This window comes from Cebidichthys violaceus, unplaced genomic scaffold (assembly GCF_023349555.1).
Source record: "Cebidichthys violaceus isolate CVI_PGR_0920_01 unplaced genomic scaffold, fCebVio1.0.p SCAF_15, whole genome shotgun sequence".
NCBI classification, from domain to species: Eukaryota; Metazoa; Chordata; class Actinopteri; order Perciformes; family Stichaeidae; genus Cebidichthys; species Cebidichthys violaceus.
The window spans coordinates 10,173,773-10,198,364 of record NW_027176318.1 but is presented as its reverse complement, the minus strand read 5'-3'; the positions used below and the strand labels follow the sequence as shown (position 1 = coordinate 10,198,364).

The window sequence follows — 24,592 nt, the reverse complement described above, 5'->3', positions numbered from 1 at the left end:
CCCCCCCCAAATTTAGTCCAGCAATACAAGCCATTTCCACACTTCGGCTGGCGTGTGCACGCGTGTTACGGTGCGTTTATCGGACACGACGGTTATTACTCAAAATAACAATCGTGGGACAAATCGCAAAAACTGGAGTTTTCGATGACCTCGACGCGAAGATGCACGATGGCTGTACACAAAAGCTCCTCCACCACCGCAGCCCTTGGCACACCACAAGGTGGCTTCAGAGTCCCTCTGTCGTTATATTGCCTTTTTATGTGACGCCACTTAATCTTTGGTGAAAAATAAACTGCCCGTTCACAAGAGAGAGCAGCTGCTGCTCTTCTTTTCTGTTTAAATTCAACCCCCATCTCTGTTCTTCTAAAGTGTTCTGACGAGTGATTAAACATTTAAATTACTTAAAAGCAACAAGGATTTAAAAAAAAAAAAAGGCTTCCTACCCCGCTTCATCCTTGCACCCCTTTTGCTTCAGTCTGCGGGTGATCGCTTCCTCACCCTCGGCTTGGCACACACGCACGCACGCACGCACGCGCACACACACACACACACACACACACACAATAAATCAGGCGGGTCAGTGCATCGTTTGTTTCCCTATTCTCTTCATTTCTTTTTTTTCTTTTTTGTGACTCTGAATGGAGTCTTTTTCTCCCAAGTCATGTCTGTGGCGGCGGGTCCATGGATACAGGGACAGAGGAGCCCCCCCCCCCCCCCCCCCCCCCCTCCTCCTCCTCCTCCTCAGCTCAGCTCGAACCCGGCAGACGACTCGATGGCGTACAGCAGCTTGTTCCTCATCAGGTGCTGGTCGCAGAACTCCGGGAGCTTGAGCAGGTTCATGCAGGTGCTGGCGGTGGGCAGGCGCTCCAGGTCGTCGCCGCCGTTGTGGATGCAGAAGGCCGGGTAGAGCTCCTGTGTGCACACGTACGCCGTTAATAAGCACCCCGGAACAAATCGGCTGTAGCCACAGAGAAACTTGAGGCAAAATAATGAGATGAGAATCTACTCGTGTCCGTGACGATCGCCACGTCCAAAGCAATCCAGATTAAGCAATAAATGTCAACTTCCACAAGGGGATAAATGTTAAAAGAGAGACATTAAGTGCCAAGCTAATACAGTGCCAGTATAAATTGAGGAAATCAGGTTAGCGCTTGAAGGGTACTGAGTGGGAAACTGGCCCACAGTGTGACCCCTGAATGAGACACTGAAGGAATGGTCATTTCATGTTGTCTATCTGGCATTTTTTTTTTTTTTAAATCAAGCCTCCCAGTGATGAGGCCACCTCATCCGCAGACGGTGACACTGACCGTTTCCATCACACACCAGGCTGACAAAACACACTCCTCCACCCCGATTCCATCCCGCTATTTAAAGTTAGCGTACGCGCTTCAGCGGCCATACTCACCCGATTAAATGGCTCTTCGGGGGCTCAGCTGTAATGACCCCATTTCTCTGACAATTACCGTATTAAACTATCGTTGCTTATTGAGAAAGCGCCATTACTGCGGCTATCATTTTGAAAAAAAAAAAAAGAGCGTTTCCATCATCTTTTTTAAATGGCCTCCTCTGACAGAGCTATTTCTCCTCTAATGAATCCTGGGCCGTTTCACGACAGCTAATTAAGGCTTAGCTGGCTCAGGCTGAGGGCCGGGTCAGGGGCCGCTCCCCCACGAATTGCCGCCCCTTTCCTGCCCGGAGAAGAGGCGAGGAATGGGGGGGGGGTATCCATACACTGGCCAAAGACAAAGTGATTAAATGAGGAGGGAAGGCAACTCTCAAACCCAGAGAGAAGGTACTGCAACGGATTTTAAGGAGAGTTTTGTTCCCTTAAACTACTGCAGAACTGCAATTAGGTTTTCTTAACTAATGATAGCCATAAAGAGTACGGAAACCAATCATATGATGATTACAGCTTCTGGTTAGACGGAGTAAGACACATAAAAAACTCCTTAATGGCCCAGAGCAACACTTTCTCTCTCCTCCCCCCCCCCCCCCCCCCTCAAACTACCTAAGTGTTCCACAAATCAAGTCAGTGAGAAAGTGAAACGGCCTCCAATTAGGAAATCATTTCAGAAATCGGAGCGGTAATGATTCAGCACTGCTAAAATAATGTTTGAAAGCACGGGGGGGGGGGGGGTAGTTCCCTCGTATGTTCCTTTAATGGGAAATTGCTGCTTTCTGCCATGTCACACAGAAGGCATCAGTTGAAAGTTCAACGTGCTACCGAGGTCTGAACGGTGATATTTGTCCCACACATACAGGGCTGCAGAGGGAGTTCTTCAACAGACGGAGGTCATGAACCATGAAACAACAGATAAGACCTCAGTGGCTCGTTCTTATCGCCGCCTAATTTGAAAATGATAATTTTGACAACGACTCACCTTGAACCCGAGCAGGGGAGGTCTGGAGCAGCTGGTGACGAACCTCAGCAGCTTACGCTTCTCCTCGTCTGTGAAGCCTTCGACCACTTCCCAAAAGATCTGGATGACTGGGTGTGTGGCAGAGTACCCGCCTAAAGGAGATTACGATGGAGAAAAATGATATTAGTCAACCCAGACTCATACACACGTTACCCTTTAGCTGTACTTCTGTGGAGCGAAGGGACTCCAGCTTGGCCTGCAAGCTCTTTGTTATACTGGAGGTGTATTTTAAGGTGTATTTTTACAAAGCATGTAGGGTCTAAAAAAGAGAGACACTATTGAGGTAAGTTATGTGGGAAGTGTAGGATTTAGTGTTTTTGGAGGTTGAGAATATAGGAACTAAAAATGATGATCTCTCCACTTGCTGATATCTTGCTGGTGTACCCCTATAAGGGACAATAGGAACTTGAAACATCGACATAGCTCTTTTTAACATCAGCTCCTACCTGAGTAATTTGTGAAATTTTTCAGGTCATCAAGACAAATTGGCACAAGAGCCCCAGATATCAGCACCTAAATATATATATAAAAAATACAGGTAGAAAAACATAAATTAGAAGTTACGAATATGTGTCAGGTTGATGGACAGTGATGCTCGTCGTGTGCGGCGTACCTGGATCTCCTGCTGGTCAAACATGCGCAGCCACTCCAGGTTGACCACATTGGCCAGGCCCTGTCTGAAGGCCAGGCAGTGAGGCCGGATCTGCTTGTTCAGTCTGTAGTCAGCCACCAAATGGATGTAGGCTATCCGGTTCGCTGTGGTCACAGGAATGTCTTTGCCTCCCAGCTTCAGCTCAACCACCTGCATCCAAAGGTTCCCTCACAGTTCAGTTACATTTAAATATACAACATGACTGATAGTACCTGAGTAATATTACTGTTGGCATACTTCATTATGCAGATCATATTATGTTTATCATTGTGTCTGCCTAGGATGCCAGATGACCGACAAACAAAGAAAGTGCTTTAATCGTGCCAGGTGGATTTAATTCAATCACAGAAAGGTAATTAAAATGTTTTCCAACAGCACTCTGATTAAAGGTACGAGTGCGTCTAAATATAGCGCGTCCAATGAACATCTGGTCCAATACAATTTGGCCTCAACTTCTCCTTTCATTAGCTATAGAGCAGCTAGCACTTGATATGACGTGCTCATCTCTGTTCAAAAAGCCGGGTGTATGACGGCATCATAGCGGCTACAAAGGGGACAAAAATCATCTTTTTACGGTGGAATTCCTCCGCATCATATGGGACATATTAGGGTTCAAACCCCTGTAAAGACAGCTGTGTGGACAGGGTTGTATGTAGCTCATTTAACGGACCACTTTTAGAATAACAGGAAGGTGTACTTCAGGCTATTGTCAGAATAATGCATGGTCATATTTAATATAAATATATTCTGTGAAAATAGTTTTTCTTGTGCTTTTACACACACACACACACACACACACACACACACACACACACACACACACACACACACACACACACACACACACACACACACACACACACACCTCTACGACGTCTAACTACAACATGGGTCACAATGTAAATCCTTGATGTTCTTTTAATTGTGGAGGCACATTGGTGTTTAAACCAAGTGTCTGTTTTTCAATTAATTGTCAAATAACAAAAGAAAACAAAAAAGAAGGATTGCTGCTACATTATACAATGTGCCACGGTGAACGGTCTCACTAAGTGAAGTGTATTCACATTTTGGATTAAATGTCTAAATCATTATTTCAGGTCTGACGAAGACGCATCAAGATCGAAACGTTGCCTTTTTTTTCAGTCCAATGAAGCTCTGGGAGTATTGATCCAGGAAGCAGATACTCACGACCGCAACTACCTCTCTGTAGATTTCTGAAAGGCGGGACCACAGCAACACTGTCACACGTCGACTGTCACAGACACTTGACACGATATTTGTTTAACAACAGAACAAACTAAAGTCAAACTTTACAACAGAGGTGAATCATCAGCGCCTCTCTGACACAGTCTGGACAATAACTTGATTGATAAGCCTCACAGAGGTATTCAGTCCAGCGATATTAGATTGCATTATAAAGCAAGGTGTTGGATATTTCTGTCCATCCCCTGAATGCTACGTACAGCATGTTGTCCACTGACGGGTAATCATTTTCTCTCTCCCACAGTGGATTCTGATTATGTGCTAATGTGAGAGAATTACTCTCCTTATCTTGCTTGCTTTGGCTATCTCACGAGGGCAAATGCAGGGCAGACTGCTCCCGGGGTGTGCGCCTAATCTTTCGTAAATTGTTTTCCCTGTCGTGTTTGCGATGCCCTACTTGCGACCAGGAGGGCTACATTGTAACTCGACCATTTCAGGTGTTGTTTGAGAAGAGCTAACACGGCCCCCCCCCCCGAGCAAACAGGGGCTCCGGGTAGAGTGCCGGTCCGGGGCCCCCGGGTGACTCAAGAGTGCTGCCGGCGGCTCGTCTCCGCAGCCTTGAGCTTTCGGAGGGGACGTGCTTAAGAGCGGCGAGTTGCTTCTGTCAGGCGTGTTCTCAGATCATTTCTGGTGGGAACGGCAGGTGGCGAGGTCAACAGAGCCGCTGTGCTCCCCCCCCGCGCCGCAGCAGAGCTGAGAGTGACCGCGGCGACGTGCTTTATCTCTCTCAGAGCTGAAAAGTGGTTCATCGTGAGGGAAATGAATTATTAACGCAACAAAGGGGAACTAAACAAGAGGAAGGAGAGCTGGCTGAATGACCGGGGTAGGAATAGAGATGGAATAGAGATGGAAAAAATAAAGAACACGTGAATCATTTATCCGACTCCATCCCACCCTGTGTCCCCCCCCCCCAAGTCACCTGAGCCTCTCCCAGGTCGTTGTTGACCACCGTGAAGTTGAGGCCTAGCTCCTCCACGTCACCCTCGTAGCTCTTGAGGAAGAGGAGGTTGCGGTACATCTCCGGGTCCAACGATGCCAGGTGGTGGATGTCCACCTCGGCGCTGGTTCCCAGAAGTTTGGACAGGAAGAAACTAGCGAAAGGCAACTCCACCAGCATGTTCTCGTACAGAGCCTGTAGAAAAGTGTGGCTGTTAACTGGAGGACGACTGCAGGACAGGGATGCACTAACGTCAGTCGGTCAGTGCGAATGAGGAAACGCTCGGAGCATTAAACACAGCAATTGTTTGGTGGGTGTCACTGAATAAAACATGATTAGATAACTAAGTGGCAAGCATCACAATATTAACTACATATTCAAAAATCTGATTACAACATGCATTATAAAACATTCAATGTGCCTCTTTTATCAAAGAATCAAGTGATAAGATGGTAAATCTGGTCACATCAGAGTGACTGAGAGCAAAACAGAAACACAATCTATCTTAAACTCACGGGCTTCGGTTTCACCCGCCTCAAACTTTATAAATGTCAAGTCTCACCTTGACCTCAAATGCCATTAAGAAGCCCAGCTGGGCAGGTGACTCGTAAAACCCAAAGCTAATGTACTGGAATAGTCCGAAAAAAGAGCCCGTTGGAGGCATTAAAATATACAGGTCTTTATAAATGATAGCGCTGAAAACCCTGACCGCATCAGCTAAATGGATTATAAATCTAGAGGATTTCCATAATGCATGCATCTTAAACACACACGCGCGCATAAATCACAGCTATTTTCTAAACACAGGTTAATTGCGCAACTTCAAACATTGTCTATTTTTTATGCAAAATAATCCACTTAGTATTTCTCTCGTGGCCGGCGCTCGTTTCAGACCATATGCGCCGTGTGGCCCCTTGAAACCTATCAATAACACTTATGCCGGGAAGAGGCAGCAATAAGTATATGGAAAAAAAAAACCTGTAGCCTTATTTTTTCAATGCCACATACTTTATTTATGAGTGTTTATTGCCAGAAATTGTGCCAAAATGACTTGGGGCTGCAAAGAATTAATTATTATGGCCCGGGCCTTTTAATATAAGTGAGTGCACCGGCAACGCAATTAAAGCGGATCGTGGCACCATCAGGTAGAATAAATGCCAGCAATATTGCAGGTGCATTCTGTTCGCTGCCAAATTCGTTCCTTAATTTACAGCATTAAGAATCAATAAAATTATAATGCCTTTCAAACGCATCTCTATTAATAAGGGGTGCCAACCTCCCACACCTCTAAAGGAAACCATCAGCCGCTGGAGATCAGTGAGAGGAGACTGCGCACAAGTATGGCGGGTAAGGCAGCAGCAGCAGCATGAGGAGGAGGAGGAGGAGGAGGAGGAAACTTTCCTCACCCTCACAGTTTACGGAGTGGAGAGGCCACTGCTGATGAGGTTGGAGGTTTTGTACTAATGAGAGACGAATGAGGCACAAAGAGAACCTCTATGCGGGTCATATTACATAATGAGAAATGTGATTTTGACAAAGACCATGTCAGCAAAACACTCCAATCAAGATTAAAGGAAGTCTTCGGTCTAAAGTCTGCAGGGATACGACCACAGAAGCAAAGAAACCCGTTTCCACGTTTCACCATTTGCGGCTTAAATCTTTCTGCTCGACAGCTGGGTGGACAAGTGAGGAAGAAGGATGATGACCGGCCTCTATTCTGATGCTCAATCCCATTTCAGTGAGTACCCCAGACAAGCCACTCCTGCCTGTAATACATCACCCCCACAACAATGGCACGCCTCGGACATTAATTAACAATATTAATCTCCCGTGTCCTTTGAGCCGCAACGTGCACTGTGCACACTGCAGCAGTAGTGATGCAATCCCAATCTATATAAAACGGGTGCCTTTTATCCGGGCAATAACGGGCACTAAACAAATATCAATACACCTCTCAGACGGCCATTCAAACGTCCATTTTTATGGGGAAAGAGGAACTTAAGGTAGGGTTAATTGAAAGTCAAATTCAAATTAATTTCCCCTCCTCTAATTGCCTGAACCATTAGCTATTGAGAGCACAATATCTATGGAGTGGGGGGGGCGGAGAGCTTCTAGCTGCCGATTGATCATTTATCACTTGTAAAGAATACACAGAAGAAGAAGAAGACGAGGAGGAGGAGTTACGATTCACTGAAAGGTGGACCGGACCATCTCGGTGAAGAGACCTGGATGTTCCTGACTGTAAAACAGATCAAAATGCTATTACCACATGCTTTGAACGCTTATTTATGTCCTGTCTGTGTGGGCTCGCTGATTTAGTGCCAGCCAAATGCAATCACTACACAAACAAGAGGTAGGAATCATCGGCTAATGGAAGCCCTAATTGAGAGGCGACCGCTTGTCATGAGGTAATTCTCCCCCCCCCCCCCCCCATGAGGAAGGCATCTTGATAAACAATCACTACCAAATGCATTAAGGATGATTTAGAAACATTAGGCCCTAATAAATAGTGCCATCGGAGGAAGGAAGCGACAGAAAAACAATGCCGTCAACAGATTATGCACGCAGCTAATTGAGAAAACTAAAGCTTGCAGGAGTGCCGGGTTAAAGTTCTTACTACAAGAAACAAATGAAAGGTAATTTTTCTAAACATTGTCAGTTTCTAGAAGAAACAGCAAAACAACATCTAGACGTATATATGCAGCGAGTGCAACCTTGACACTGACTGCTAATGATTTCCATTGACGTATTGACCATGAAATCAAGAAAGTCTGGGACTAAATCTTACAAACAGCTATAACACCTTCCTTGTTTTGGGGATTTTAACGTTTTTAAAAAGCACACGGGGTTATTATTTTGGAGGCTCACCTTTCCGAGGATCCTGCCCAGGAAGTAGTAATGCCTCGTGAAGGAGTCCCCCACCAGCATCTCTGCGGCGGGGTTGGAGTACAGCAGGCTCTCGTTGGTCGTCTTGAAGAAGCCCTGGTTGGGATTGAAGCCCGACTTCAGGAGCTCGTTGAGGAACTCCCGAAAGATGCCGCCGCCGTCGATGCCGGCCTCGTCCAGACCGTGAGCGTTCAGCAGATGGACTCGAATCCGTTTCTTCAGGTCCGGTTCTAACGACACGGAGCACGAGGAGGGATTTATGAAGGTACAGAAAAAAAAAAGAGAGACAAACAAAACATCATCCAATCAAGTTAATGGGCACAATAAACTGGGACTTTATCTTCTCCCTGATTAATGCGACCAAGACCTTTGGGATTCTCATTCTTTACTTTACATTCAGTGTCCAGCCAAGAGCATCAAGTCAAACAGGTGATGGTCACCTTCCCAGTCTGTAGTGGTTCTAATCCCATCCTCACATGTTACAGGTTTGGACACAACCTCAGGATTATTTCATTTAAATCTTAAAGCTACTCACTTCAAAGGGTTTCTGACATTAATGTATTTAGGAAAGTAAGAAACATGTTTTAATGGAAATCACATCAGTTCTTGGCTTTGTAAAATGTAAACACACGTTGTATGACACACTCTATATATCTATATATCTACACTCTTCCTATATATAAACAGTATATAGTCATAACTACAGTATAACCTACAGGTATGTTGCCCTTTTTAATTCCGGATGCTGAATCTAGTGTAAATGTAACCTCAGGTTTTATGTGTTACAGCGGTAGTATAGTCTAACTAATCTCAATTAAATCTGGCCAGTGAGATTATCTTCTTTTAAACTTTTGCTCAACATTGTAGTTTAACACACCCCATTTGCAATTTCACATTTGTTTTAATGTGATAACAACAGAAAGCTGACTTATTTAAGTCTTTTACAAAACATTTAACATTTTTAACTGCAACGTATTAATGATCTGAATATTCCTGTAAACACAGAAAAATGGAAAAGAAATGTAAAAATAGAATTCCAACACCATTTCAACGTAGTGCATCACCTTGTTTTGCTAAACAAACATTTAGAAGAAAGCTCTTTCTTGACCTGCAGAATATTCAAATCAAATTCTATAAAAGGTCATCTTTCAGAATAATTAATGTACGGCGATAAATCAAGGCAGCTATAACTTACAGACACATAAATGATATAGATCATGTCTTCAGCCCAGGTCTCCTACTACTCTTTTTAATCAGATTGCCCCCACTGAAGTGCCCTTTCAAATCCAAACACAAAAGAGGTGACTTAAAATAATTGATTCTGCTTTTATGTGGTCCATTATAATAATCGGAACCACAATTATGCTTTACCGAAATTCAATACGCTGCACAAGGCGAGCGCTAACCTTCATCCTTGACGCTAACGGGAACCTTTAAGATTTTATAGAGCATAAGGAGAGTTTCAGTGACACAGTCAACATCTGCTACTTCCTGCCTAAATGAAGGAAATAACAGAGCCACTACAACACCGTGTGAAGTGTATTGGCCATATATATTTGTTGTCCCCAAAAAAAAAGCAAATGCAAAATTGTTATTCTATTTAAACTTTGATGCAAGCCATACCGTTTTCTGGAGAGAGCTTATCGTAGGCGTCTTCATAGATGTAGTTGCGTCTGATGGTGACACTGATGCCGTCGGGGAACGGCCCGTCCCCCTGCACGTCCCGTTTGTCAGCGTAGATTAACCTCTGGAAGATCTACAGCACAGATGTGAGCCCGGTGGCAGGGTCAGTGACAAATCCTCGGAGATGTAACATTTTTTTAATTCTGAGTATGGATTGTACTATATATCATGCATCCTTTTGTCTTTGATCAGCATTTATGTTGGTAGTTTAGAGCAAGAAAATAAATAAGACAAAAGCAACAAAAGCATGAGGACATTATCTGAACCACTATCCACACAGGTGCTATCAGCGCTATCCGTCGAAGAATAACTCATAATAATTCATGTTAATGGATATTTATTATTTCATGTGCTATATGGGATTTTTGGAGTAATGCATATATTTTTTTTTAAAGCTGCATGAAATGCTGAAAACTATACTTTCAAGCATTCGGGTCAGCCTTACTTCATAATAAAAATATCAATATTCTCCCCAAATATCAGTCACACGATTCTGCATCGCCATTATGTTCTAGTGTAGCTCCGTTCCACTTCCAAAATATGATATTAGATGGATAATTGAATGCATTTTCAGCATGTACAGAATGTCGATAACACTCATTCTGAAGGAAACAACAGAATTCTTAGGAGGACCCTGTCTCGTTTTAGTGGTTGTGTGCAGGACGGTGGTGCATTGTTACCTTAACTCGCTCCTCGAAGGGAACCACGAACGGGAGCTCTGTGAGAATGGCCAGATGTCTCTCTTCAGACACAGACAGCTGCGGAGGCTCTAAACCGACTGCGGAAGGAAAGATTGAACGCGTCAGAGCGTTTCCTGATCAGTCATTCTTGTCTACCTGTGTTTACTATGGCCAAAAAGATCAACCGCATTCTACTTAAATGCTAGACATGATGGTTCTATCGTAGCAAAAAAAACGTTGATTTAACAGTAAAATAACATGTTTCTCTTGACTACTGGGCTTTCATCACATATTGAGTGACATTGACACAGATCCTCTGGTCTCCTCCGCAGGGTTCAACGGTCAGGGTCAACTTCAAGTGGACAGGAATAAACAGGCCTGCTCAGGGAAACTGTATCTGGAGGATACTATCACCTCCTCACTGCTCAGCTCTGTAAGTAAGGCCTAGTCCACCATTTACAGGGCAGCCATTAAAGACATTTCCATCCCACACCCTTTTAATTAACCCAACAGCTAGCTGCCATCCACCTGCCGGCCTTCGTCCATTACGCTGATGTTTGTGTCTGTATTAAACTCTGGGTTTAGACTTGTTTAGCCCACAAAACTAAAATAGCCCCAATAGCTAAACCGCTCTTCACCCTCCCTCACTTTGCGTCCGCTGCAGCTCAATTATTCTGCTCAATTAGTCAATCTGATCTGCATTTTGCCCATCAGGTTTCCATCTTTGAGGAGAAATACGGCCTCAGAGTGGTCAATACGTTGCTCATTCATCAGCCGTGGGCCCGTCCATTTAAGGAAATGAGAAAAGGCCAGACAAACACATGGACCAGATGTGACCGAGTTCATCAGGTACTTTCACACTAATTGAATTTATCCCATACAGCCTCTGAGTGGAATTAGGCAGATCATACACACATTGTTATCAGCTTGTTTTCACACCATGCTTCACAGAAACCTGGGATGAAGCCCTGCCTGCGTCAGTGTATTTTCCTCTGAGTGCCTAATTGAGGCGATGAAGAGAAAATGTGGTAATTTATCTTTGTTGAAACAGGGAAGGCTAATGACTTTTCTGAGGGTTGTTTTTTTTGCGATATCTGTGAAGTGCTGACATCTTTACATTATCAGGGTGTTTTTTCAGTGAAATTAGTACATTATCACTTGATGAGGGAATCATTGTCTAGTCCCACATCGAAGGACAGTTCAATCTACTCCATCTACTATAGATAGAGACCAACAATAATAGTAACGCACAGCTCCATAGAATATGAAGAGCAAACATGGAGAAGGTGACTTTGGACAGCAATTAGGATGATTTCCTGGACTATACATCAAGCTGACACGTGCATTAAAGTATATTATTCTACATTTTCATTCATTGCCAACGGAGTAGCTCCGTGCTGTACACCAGTACAATATTTTGGATAGTTTTTCTTCCCTTATTTTAACTTAAATTGTATAATTATATTTTATTGTTATTTTATTGATTTAGTTTTTATTTCACTCTGTTTTACTACTATTACTTTTATTATATATTTGTATTCTTTTGACATTATTTCAGGAATTATTTCTCAAGATCAAAGATCAAAACAATTAAGAGATCACACTACCATCAAGTGTGGACTGAAGTGGCCCGATGCGACCCATCCTACGAGTTCTCCACACGTGTCTCGCAGACGGGACGTACAACTGGGTGACCTGGAGAGAAGATGAGATCATCATGAATAGTTCCTGCCTCTGAAAATCCTCCAAAGAAAACTTGTCAGTTGTTGCTTCTGGATCTGTGCTTACTTGTGCTGTTGTATTATTTGTTGATATGTATTCATATTTTTATTTATCTAGATTGTTTTTTTTCTGGTTTTAATCTCTGGGAACTACTTTTTACCTTTTTAAAAAAGTGTTATATGCGTGTTGTGATGTGTGAATGTCTGTCCTGCCTCTATAACTTCCTCCTTGCTCTAAACAGCTGTTCACAGAACTGTAAAAAGCTTTTATCCTGATTTGAGTTTCATCTTATTTTAGGAAGAAATCAACAGAAAAAGCCATAATTCTTTGAATATTCACTGACTTTAACCACTGTGATCAACTCATATCAGGAAGCTTTGTAAATGCAGCTCTGGACTATCAACAAATACAAAATCTAAACAGCTGTGATGACAGTCGATTACCTTGTCTGCGCGGATGTTGACCTCCTCAGAGAGCCAGTGACCTGCTGGACAGAAGGGTCGTCTGATGTCGCGAGCTTTCACCATCTTCACCAAGTTAGTGATGACCTGCGCAGCAGATCAAACACAAGACAGGCACGCATCACATTAACCGCTCCAACTCAGGCAAGTACATCCACACAAAAATCCTCTTCAGTAAGCAAGATGAGGAATTGCACATTTGAAGTACTTTGCAGAGTAGAAAACACAACCCTGCTGAAGAGGTCTTTCTGTGTATAGTCTGTTCAACGGGACGAGGTGCCTTCGCTTAGAGAAGGGGGAGAAAAAAAAAAGCAATTTGAGAATTCAGCCATTAGTGCGCCATTTATGGGGAGTATAAAAGAAAAACGACCCGTGCCGTCCCTCAATGTCCAGCCTTGTTAATTACTGGCGAGGTCTGCTGCTGACATCAGCCATCGGACAGAGAATGCAAACGATCAGGCAGTGTCGGTTCACAGCACTGCAAGCACCAGCACGGCTCCTGACCGGCCTGCAGAAGGCTCAGGGCTACACTGGTATTTTATTTTTGAAATAACATTGTGACTTTGCAACATGCACGGAGCCATTTCGGGTACATGGTAAATAGAAAATGGACTCGCGTTCATACAGCGCCTTTTCTAGTCTTCCGACCAATCAAAGCGCGGTGCACTGCATGTCAACATTCACGCACACGTTGATACAGAGCCAATCAGGATCTTAACTAATGCACATTCACGCACACTCATACACCGATGACACGGCCCTCGAGCAACTTGGGATTGGGACCTTACAGTGGCCCATTCCCTGGGCAAACTTTAAGGTTCAAGCCTCCTTGGACTGGATGTAGTGGGCTCTAGCCGACATCAGACATCCGCTAAATAACCCCGTGCATGTCAGTGCATGAAGATTTGTTAAGGGAGCTGTTATGTCTGCCATAACAGTTACAGCCAGTCTATTTCCATATAATACCCAGCATAGATTATTTCAATCGAAACGTTCCTTTCTAAAGCACGCTATTTTCATAGAGCGACAATCAATCTCGGCCAATCACCGCGAGGCAGTGTCCGCAATAATGGCGAGTGCAAAACGCTGTAAAAGGCGCGTGGCGATGGGTTTGGAGCAGGCCTACCCCCTGACTCTGGGAATGAATAAGCATTCCTTAATTAGCCCATCGGGTTAAGTGCAAGCCTTAATGGGCCTTTCCAAAACTCCGGCGTGACATCGTTCTCCAAACATGGCCAAGAAGAAAGTTCCATTAGCAATATTAATACAAGCTTAGTTGATCATTTTCATTCAATTAACTTCTTTCAATTAAATAGATAGCTCGACAATGGAGGTGATAAAAGATGGGGAGGGACGACTGATGACACGAACCAAACATTAGCGTGTTAGGGGTCAGCAGCGCTAAACCGACTGTAAATCCCACCGTTCAATTTGGAAAATGCATTTCCCCTGCTCCCCACTTCTTTAATGGGTCGTTTTAGCTGACAAGAGGCCTTTGAGCAGATTTCTTATGAAAATTCCCGACATGGTCTTTCACGTGTTTGCCACCTTTTCGCAGAACTACCGGCGTTCACTTTTAAATCCTGCTGTCAAACACTAACAGCCAAGAACTAAGTTGCTTAATTATCGTTTCCTTGATAGAGAGCGGAGCGAAGGAGACGGATGAAATGAAAGGCAGGTGTGGAATGAGAAAAAGAGCCAAGAAGAGTCAAGTTAACGCTGTTTTCTGCCTCATTACTTCTGGGTAAATAGCAAATGGATGACCTCCGCTGCAGCGCTCCATCTCGTCTTTGCCTGCTCATGCATACATGCTTGATGTCCACAAACACAGACCGGGCATTAGGTCACTATGCTTCAATGCACAGAGAGGCAACACAAGGATTATCCCAAATGTTAACGTGTCACCTAGCAAGGTTTGTGTTTTTAGGTATCAACAGAGAAGAATGAAACAAATCTTGGAATATCGTCATGAGTTAAAATGACAACACTAATAAGATGTAGTAGCTGGTAGATTAGTTAGGGTTGAAGTCACTGTTTTGCACATGTGCACATGGCATTGTCCATGTTGAAACTATATATCGTGCAGCCCTAATTGATCCTCTTTGATAGCTGTGGACAGCTACAGATAGTTGTCTATTTCAACTTTAAAGTCCAAGTCAAGATGGGATTGAAGAAAAAGACATTGGGTTGTACGCCACGCGTGATTACCAAAACCCACGCACACAACAAGCGTTACCTTGAAGAGCTGTACCCAGCGTTTCTGCTCGGCCTGGATCCGCTGCTGAACCGCAGTGTTCGTCTTGACGCCCACGCTGCGGAAGGCAGCCATGTACTCCTCGCGGTGCTCCGTTTTGGTCTCGGGGTAGGCCAGCTTGATGATTCCCAGGCACGCGTCCCTCAGACAGCGAGACAGAGACACCAGCTCTGTCAGCGTGAAGGGCATCATGGAGGACTGTGTCTGACCTGTTGAGAGGCAGAATGGACTCGGGTCTTTAACAGATATTGATTTTCACATTTACATGGCGGCAAGACGGCGTGCGACTGCTGAAAGCGGAGGCAATATTATTTTTTTGCTAAAACCAACAAATGAGGGAAATGGGAGATGACAGATGAGTGTGTCCACAGGATGAGCAGCTCCAGTGGGATGTGTGGCCTAATCAGACATCCATAATGTCCAGCAATATGACATTCAGAGTATTAATATAGCCGCAAACAACTATTAGCTATGTAACCACATATAGTGGAGAAACGGCGTCTTGAGCAGAGAATGAAGTAACTCTTCCTCTGTGCTTTGTTTACATATCCGAGCTGGCTGTACGTGCACGCTAGCGCACGTGAGTCTCTCTGCTGTGCTCCACCGGCTAGCTTAAATCCACTGCTCTGCACTCATATATGGCGGCTACCACTGATAACAAACGAAGTTAACTACCTTCCATTTCGTGGCCGAAAAACTCGCTGTCGTGCACGGAGATGAGCGAGTGGCTGAAGAGGGAGCTGAAGAGATAGAAGAGGGGGATGATGCGGTTGGAGTCCTCAAACGACATGGGAGACCCTCGCGAGATCAGCTGTAGCAGCGGCACCATGGAGCTGCAGGGGCAGACAGAAAGTATGAGTCATGCGCTGTCAGGACACAAAGATAAACTTATAATCTATTTCTAATTAGCTCACCCAGTGATCATTTTTGTTGTCATGGAAGTTATCAGGTGCCAGAGGTGCCTCAGGAAACGTGCATTAAAAGCTAAACTGTACAGAAGTCTGTAGAGAACAAAGAAGCAGAGATTAAATGTAAACATGTATTTTCATTAAGGATGCAGCTCTCATCAACAAGACGAGCTATTTCAATCAGATGAGAACAGTAAAATCACTTTCCGTCACTCTGTCTGCTATGTTGAGATTGTTAAATTTGCCCTGTTAACCAAAGGACCCATAACAGGAAAAAAATAAATGACAGTGTTAACCAACATTTCCCTCACAGAATGCTCTTTCCTTTCTCTCCCGTTTTATACCTTGCGAAGGGCCGAAAAGAGATGAAATGAGCCATTAAGCTTTATTTAGGCGAGGCACCTTTCCATTAGTAAACTAGTTGCTGGCGAGGGTACCCAGCTCGGGTCATAAACAGCCCTCTGGCTTCCTGCTGGAGCCCCATTTAACTTAATGGCGAGGAGGAGCAGGACAATGGAGGACGGAGGAGGAGGGGAAGCCTGGCCCTCGCCGTGACCCCGCAGCGCCAGCATGCTTCCACACTCACAGTGAATTACATGATAACACTGAGGAGGGCCCGCATACCTCGCTATAGTCGCTCTGCACTCAACGGGCTGTGGCACCAAGGTGTGAAGCTGCTCTTTGTTCAAGTGTGTGTGTGTGTGTGTGTGTGTGTGTGTGTGTGTGTACTCCTAAATTGCATGGCTTTTCACACGGAGGGTAAGTACAGGTGACAATAATGTGGTAAGTAAGCTAAAAGGCAAAATAAAGTGCCCCTGCATATAATAGGCCCTTGTTTAAGAGTGACAGTGCTGACACCTATAAGGATGCTTGCATTTAATAGGGCAGCATCATGTATCCTCAGCAGAGGAGAGGAGTAAAGGTCAGTGAAGGAAACCAGAGCTAAGAGACTAAAAGAGCGGAGAAAGGGAATCTTGAATTTGCTGAATCTCAATGTCAATTCTCAAATTCCCATTCCGCCATTCAATCTACCGAAACCCATTCAAAAGTCCTGAGATGGAAATGAGCACGAGGAGCAGAGTGTCAGACAAACCTCAATACGGCTTGAAAAATGGTTTGTGCCGAGCACAAGCACCATCTGTCGGTACTACAAGGCTCAGGAGAGGAGCGAGGAGTAGTGCTGTGGGCTCATAACAAGTGATGCGAGTGTTTGATTGAAATGGGAAACAAAGCACTAAATGCCAGCTGACATGCTGATTTACGGCCCGAGAGAAACCCAAACCCCCATTTCAATCATGGAATGAACTGCTAATAAACAAAGTCAAGACATCAAAAGGGGTTGCCTGTGCATGTGTATGTGTGTGTGTGTGTGTGTGTGTGTGTGTGTGTGTGTGTGTGTGAGAAAAGCAGCTTGATGAATCACAACCCGATCATTTCATTTTACAGTAATGAAAGAATCTCTGTTCAGCAGAAAAAAAATAGCGGCGGACCTCGAGTCGCATTTGATACCATAAAGACTAAACGAGTGAGTTTCCACCTAAATACAAATTTGTTCAGCGGACTTCTGTATTAACACGATCAACATCATTATCTCAGGTCAACACAAGAATCACAGCAACCACTCAAAAGTAAATGAAAAGGCTCATCCGTTAGCCCCGTTGGCGACAGAGTGCTACGGTGGGTCGAAACCAAACTATCAAAGGGAAATTACACCAAATATCCGACACTAAACAAAGCGAGATCACACTGCACCCACAAACCTGGGCAAGTACACTTAGCAAACTAATCAAAAATCAATTTTGGTCCCGAATCAGTGTACAGCTTTTAAGTTGTCCTCTAAAAACAAAAATGATCTTCATGAGACATTTTACATATTTATTAAAAAGGCAGTGTGCCGGGCCGGCTGGACGACGGGCCAGCTCTCTTTCTCTTTTTCTTTTTTTGCTGTAAGAGCAGTAAATCAAGACAGGGATGCAATTTGCTCCCCTTAGCCTCTTGTAAAGCTATCCCGTCCACTCCCGCAGTGATTAATCTTTCTCAGTGAGCTAATTATTTTGTACAGATATCCAATAATGATGGAAGACGAAGGGCGGGATTTATGGTAAAAGCGAAGAGAAGGAGGAAGCCGTAAAAAAAAAAAAAAAGAAATAAGGGGAAATACACTGAAATCTCTATATTCTCTTCAACCATTTGTAAGCGATACTTCAAAATCACAAGTTGACCATTGGACTCGGGCTGCGTGTGTTCAGTTTTTTATGCTCATCCTGTTACGCATGGTGTTGGGTATGCTAGGGCTTCAAAAGAAGAAAGTGTTGCAAACGTGTTGCGAGTCTTTAGCAACATCCCAACGCAGCACATTTAAATCAACTAGCGGCAACTGGCCCCACTAATAATTAACTAGAGCAGGTTGACTACCCACGAAGCTCAGTCTAGATCACCTCCCATCAGTCAATGCACCATCCATCCACCCCCCCCCCCCCCCCCCCACACACACACACACACACACACACACACACACACACACACACACACACACACACACACACACACACACACACACACACACACACACACACACACACACACACACACACCACCTCTGATATCCTGGCTCTAATGTAATCAACCTGAGAAGGGGTAATTGCCCTCATCCAGAACTGACAGCTTTCCTGACATCCCTGCTTCCTTTGCTGGTTGTAAATGCCAGTGGGAGTGGACCACTGATAACAGCCTGCCTCACTTCACCGTTATTTATATTACTGCTTACAGCGCGGAAAACACATAAAGACACAGTTTTCCTCTCAATCAGGTAGGCGTGCAAACAAGCTCATCTCGACAACACGTGTAAAATGCTATTTTTTTTATGAATATACCAGATAAAGTATTGTCATTTACACGATAAAGTAACAATGGGCTTGATGTATTTGTACCTGACTTTCGGCACCATGAGGCGATGCTGAACCATGAGCGTGTGACAGATGGACGCCATCATGGTGAAAACCTCCTCGCTGGCCGAATCCCTCCAGACCAGGTTCAACAGGGCGTTGGTCTGATGCTTTGTGTCCAGCTTGTGGACACACTCCTCTGTGATCAGCTGCACTGAGATTCTGTCATCCTGAGAGGAAAGGAAAACACATGTGGGTTGGAAGACTGGGAAAAATGATTTGAGACACTGATCCGACTTCTTCCGATATCTAAACTCACGGTAACTGCCGATACCAAGACCCAAAACAATACCAGTGCTCTTTTTCCTGCCAAAGGCTTAGAGTGCTTAACTTACTGCATGGAACCCATTCGTACAAGTCAAATAAAGTTGACACGAGGCTTCAACTGTAACACTCAACGTCTTGACTATGAGTGGAGATGTTCATAGAGCATCAGACGAGATGACCGCAGCCCTGACGCCACATATTGACGTGGCTGATTTATCAACAAAACTAATATTGCTTTTGACATCAATTACCATTTTGTGTGTACCTATATGTCCACGTGTACAGTATGTAACGTACCTGCTTGGGAGGTGGGTGCATGCCAGCGTCATCGTCGTCCTCCGAGTCGCTGGTCACTTCAGGCCGGCTGCTGCTCTCTGACACGGGCAGCAGCGGCAGTAGTGTCTGCAGAGCCCGGAGGTAGAGCAGGAGACCCTCCTCTGATAGAGAGCCTGCCAAAACAAACATCATCTTCATCTCTATCAATCACAGTTCATACACTCTATATATATATATATATATATATATATATATATATATATATATATATATATATATATATGGAGTGTGCAGTACAAACATTGGCCTGTGTGTGTGCGCACATCAACTGTGTGCTACCCACCTAAACAGTTCTCCCCTGCAGAGAGGACAAAGTAAAACAGCCAGGGCGCCTGGCTCTGTGCTGCTGAGGAGGACCCGATGGTGACCTGCAGGGAGCTCAGGAAGGCCTCGAATGGGAACGAGAGACGGACGTCCGACAGCGCCGGGATAAAGAAGTGAAAGATCTGCTCGGTGAACGGCGGAGAGATGAACTCCTCGGTAAAGGCTGCAAATACAAACTGCCTGTAGGACGACAAGCATTAGACGAGTAAATCAATCACGTGAATCATAACACTGAATGTTCATCCGTAAATGAGCCAAGGCTCTCTCTGCTGTGTGACTGCTCCAATATTGTGTCTCCAAACAGAGCTGCTTTGTGTGGCCCAGTCACACACATCTGGTGGGCCCCAGTCAGATAATTAGCTGTTAGAGTCAGTGTGTACACAAGTTTCTCTCACTCCCGCCTTGCTTTTCTTCAAAGAAGAAAAGAAGTCGCCTGTCGTTTGTTATTAAGAATGTCTGAAACTGTGGGCAAACAGCTTGATATTCTGCACTCTGGGCGAGCGAGCGAGTCTGGAGGCCTTTTATGGCTCGTTGTAAATTGGTCTCTGAAGCAATTACTGCTTAGTCCACTGACTTGAGGGGACAAAAACTGCTGTAGTTTGTCTTATCAGTGTAATGGATGATTTCTAAAGATTTCACAAGGGACAAAGACTTTCCTTTCCTGCTATCGTTAAATCTAAGCGTGTCATTAAATTATTATCCTCCTATTATGTAGTAACTAACCAAAAGACAGTCGCTCATGGACACTTCAGCAGAAGGTGTATCATCTGTCAGTCTTTGTCGCTCGTTATGTTCATGTTTCATTTGGTTTTCGCGGCATTTTTCTGGAGCAGGTTTGACACTGTGACGCTTCCCAGCAGCAGTTTCTGAAATTATAGCAATAACTAAATAGCAGTAACAGCTGTACCTTGCGCCTGTTGTGCAGGAGGAGTAGGTAAAGTGCAGAGGTTTGAGGATGTGCTCCAACAGTGTGCTTGCCATCGGGATAGAGGGAGCGTCACTGTACTCCAGACTGGAAGGGAGCCTGTGATTCACAAGAATATACAGCGACCTGTAGTATCCTGAGGAGAGAGCACAGATCGATGTCAAGACACAAGCTCACTTTTTAAACCTCTTATGATCATAATTACACACTTTACATAAACACAATATGCAGTAAATGTTCCTGTTTGCAGTAACGAGTGAAGATGGGTGCAACAACAGTCAGTCATTTGAGCTTTTCTCTGTGACACCAAATGAAACTTGCTCCGAAAATGAAACAAGATGCTTTTGTGTTGACGAGTATAGAGCAGGAGCGGTCCGTGTGCAGATAAAAGTAGTCAAACACACTTCAGACCAATTGATATTGACACACATTCACCATCTCTACAGCCCTTAATGTTTGACAATCAGGCCTTAAATCACCGTTTGCATTACTGAATTATTTTATACATTTCCTCAATCAAAGCCGAGACAGTAATGTCAATGCTGATGTTAGTTGACCTACCTGTCTGTACCATATAGTGCAAAATCTGCTCGAGTAATGAAGCTACATAGTTAGCATCTGGAATAACAGGAAGATAGGTTTTCTCTGAAGAAAATATTTCTAGCATCCGCATGGGAACCGTCACATTTAAACTGTCATCCTTGCAGTTCTGTAGGAGTCTGGGGAGACAAAAAGAGGGACAGGTGAGATAGTAACAACAACTGCAGCTTTCTTTGGTGTCAAAAACATGAACCCATTATTGTTATCTTGGGGTACTTTACCTGCAGCAGAAGCCTAAGATCCTCTTGATCTGAAACATACATGTCTGTCGTTGTTGGCCCACCAACAGTTTCACAAAGTGACTGTTGTGTTTCACCAGGTTCTGGCACAACCATATCTTTATGAACACACAAACAGACACCATTTGGAAGACGTACATTAGACCTCTCGGACTATAATGTAATCAATATACTTGCAATTGAAGAGCCTCTGAGATATATTAATATTCTCACCAATCTATGTGCATCAACACTCTGTCTGTAGAAAAATATGAGTTGTCTTGATAAGAGGCAAAGAGCAGGACCGTCCAACACCCGCAGAGCTCCCCCTCCCTGCGTCTGGCTGACAGACTGGTCAAACCTGGCCCTCTGGGTGGCATACTGGAAGAAAAAGGTTAAAAAGTCACTTACTGCAAATGCTTGGTCCGCACAGCCTTGTTTGAATAAGGTCACAAACACTACAAATGTACAGTGAAGTAAAGAGATGGTTCAACATTTGGAATTTCATCAACTTTTCTGGTTGGGACAGTCAGAGCCAGAGTTCGTATTTTCAACGGGTAAGAAAAAAAGATACCACACACACCAAAAACTTTTTACGAATAAGCAGAAAAAAAAGTAGTGTCTCTATCTGCGATTATGAAACATGACAAAGTCTGGCTCCCATTTTTATCCATCAAGCCGAGACAGTAATCAGTCTTGTTATGAACATTGAATTTGTATTTATGGCAACTATTGGAGTTGTGATAAATTAACTAATTACACGTAACTTTTCAACGTATCCACTCCTCATAACTAAGTGTTATGTAAGATGACCAAACACAACAGAGAGACGCAAGACCGGAGAAAAATAAAGGTCTTACCACCAAGTGGAAAAAAAGTAAGACAAATGAAATAGTCACACAAAAAGGAAAACTAATGGTTTATCATCAGACTTCCCAAATTTGATGTTTTGGCACATCGCCGAGATAACAGATGTGCATTCAAACAGTTGTGATTAAGCTTTCAGAAGCACAATACTCTAACCCACCGACTCAACCATCGGCTGAGTCACCAAAGCATCGTCAAGATCACGAGGCAGGCAGCACCTTTCATAAGCCACCTGCACGTCAAGGGTTCCATGTGCGAGAGCTGACACACACACACACACACACACACACACACACACACACACACACACACACACACACATACACACACACACACACACACACACACACACACACACACTCACACACAGCGTTTCAATTCCCACACTACCATTCCGAAAAATATTTAGTATGACCCAAAACTAGTATGTCAAATGCAAAAAATACCAGGTTGTCCTACTGCATCCGGTCGCATTTTGCAAGCCAGCATGCTTTTTCTGGCTATTTTGACCCACAATCCTCTGCACAGCACATATATGTGTGCAGGAGGGTCAAAGCTCAAGGTGCACTGTTACAACAAAGAACTATGTCCAAAATGAATGCATACTGCATGCAACAGCACGTACTTTGTAAGGGAAACTGCAGTATGTACTAAAAGTAGAAAGCAGTGACAATGTCATTAGAAGTTATCAAGTGAGCAAAATCTCACAGATGCTGAGTGCAATTTGGCTCACAATCCTCAGTGTTTAACAGCTAAAACCCTTCTGTTAGTTACTTACACTAACCAGTATCTACAGAATGGGGTTCTCCGTGTTCCTACATTCACTCTAATGATACAGATCACATTTCTGATTCCAAAACTGATTATTTGACTCTTTCAGTAATATATGAGGTCTGTCTAGTGCTTGCAGACGTACCTGTCGTTTCAGGTCTTGGTAGCCACGTATGTAGGACTGAATGATAATGGCATTCTTCAGTCGTTTTCTTTCATCCTAAGTAATAAAAGAACACATTGAATATGAACCCAAAATATGATAATAACCGACAATCTTGATACTTAAATATTACTCTTTTGGGCTGCATGCATTTAACTTTTGATAGTGATAGTAATTGATAGTGTAAAATGGTGGCAAAACAGATTTGTTATTCAAATAAACACAAAACATACACATGTCAATGAAGCACTGCACAAACCTCTCTTTTTCGTCTTTCTTCTTGAGTGCGGTGCAGCAGAGAAGCTTTCTCCTCCTGGAAAAACAACACAAGAAACCCTGAAAACACTTTAAACAATAGCATGTTTAAGATTATCTCTAAGCACAGATATGTGAGAAATTAGACTAATTCTTTGTGAAGAACTGCAGGTGTGCTGTCCCTGTTTAGACACTTACCTTTTTACTTGCTCCTCCAAGTGATACCTTGGGTCTTGTTTTGAAATCTCCCTCAAAGCTAAACATTGTTAGATTTTTCCCATTGACTGATCCAGAGGTTGCCACGAATTTCTGAAAGAGAAAGTGAAACTGCGGTCATTACGTAATACCAAAGGGTTCAGCAAACAGTGAAACAAGTGACGAAATGAAACAAAAATCAATCAACGACTTATGATTTGACTTCAATTAAATAGCAATTAAATCCGGCTAATGCTAATCGATTCTTCAACCATACAAGCAAGTGCCTGCGTTTGCTGTTTGTAATTTATATGACCAATTAAAACAGTCATGAACGTTGAATGTGGGCCACGTTTAACCGACAAGACGGAAGGTTAACCTCTAATTATACGGCTGTAAGGTTCAGTATTGGTTGCAACAATAGTTAGCTAGCCGGTTAACTTAGCTAGCTCATGACTCAGCAGCTGTCAGGAGCTCAACGGAGCTGTTTGTGTTATCTGACTCCAAGCAGCGACGGGGACAGCACACAACTAACCATTTATTGATGATGTGTCGCAGTACTGATTCATTACATTTGTGAGAACCTTGATTTTGTTACCGTTAGCACTGCAGCTAGCTAGCAGAGCAGCTAACTAAGCACTCAGGAGAGGCTAACTTTACGGGGGGTGTATTCCTCTCCTTTGTGACATCGGTCATACTACAGGAAAGTCATCTGAGAAGTACAATCGTTTACCTTTTACTTTTGAATTATGGAGTGAGACGGGGACAGTAACTCTGAGAAGGCAGTTTAGGTTAATCCAAACGTCAAGTCTTCTTTTCCTGCTCTCTCTCTCTCTCTCTCTCTCTCTCTCTCTCTCTCT

At 43.9% G+C, this 24,592-nt stretch overlaps 1 protein-coding gene across 1 annotated transcript; it reads right to left on the bottom strand.

The window, feature by feature from the left end:
• Window positions 1-729: 729 nt before the first annotated feature.
• Window positions 730-24,592, bottom strand: ube3c (ubiquitin protein ligase E3C). The gene is made up of 24 exons (XM_068709930.1): window positions 24,466-24,592; window positions 23,736-23,846; window positions 23,542-23,595; window positions 23,265-23,339; window positions 21,716-21,862; window positions 21,485-21,600; window positions 21,225-21,382; window positions 20,646-20,799; window positions 19,698-19,918; window positions 19,376-19,527; window positions 18,797-18,981; window positions 15,873-15,959; window positions 15,634-15,791; window positions 14,941-15,167; window positions 12,687-12,791; window positions 12,129-12,216; window positions 10,522-10,619; window positions 9,782-9,914; window positions 8,141-8,388; window positions 5,255-5,467; window positions 3,034-3,222; window positions 2,867-2,933; window positions 2,382-2,512; window positions 730-912 (listed from the first exon to the last, which is right to left on the bottom strand). Exons 2-24 carry the CDS (start codon window positions 23,799-23,801, stop codon window positions 742-744), a joined length of 3,243 nt encoding a protein of 1,080 aa, XP_068566031.1. The 5' UTR covers window positions 23,802-23,846; window positions 24,466-24,592; the 3' UTR covers window positions 730-741.

Bases quoted from the DNA above. Each gene is read 5' to 3' on its own strand.
- ube3c (XM_068709930.1), bottom strand. From the start codon at position 23,801: ATGTTTAGCTTTGAGGGAGATTTCAAAACAAGACCCAAGGTATCACTT. The intron at 23,596-23,735 runs GTAAGTGTCTAA...TTGTTTTTCCAG, and splicing joins TTGGAGGAGCAAGTAAAAAG to GAGGAGAAAGCTTCTCTGCT. The intron at 18,982-19,375 runs GTACGTTACATA...CTTTCCTCTCAG, and splicing joins TGCACCCACCTCCCAAGCAG to GATGACAGAATCTCAGTGCA.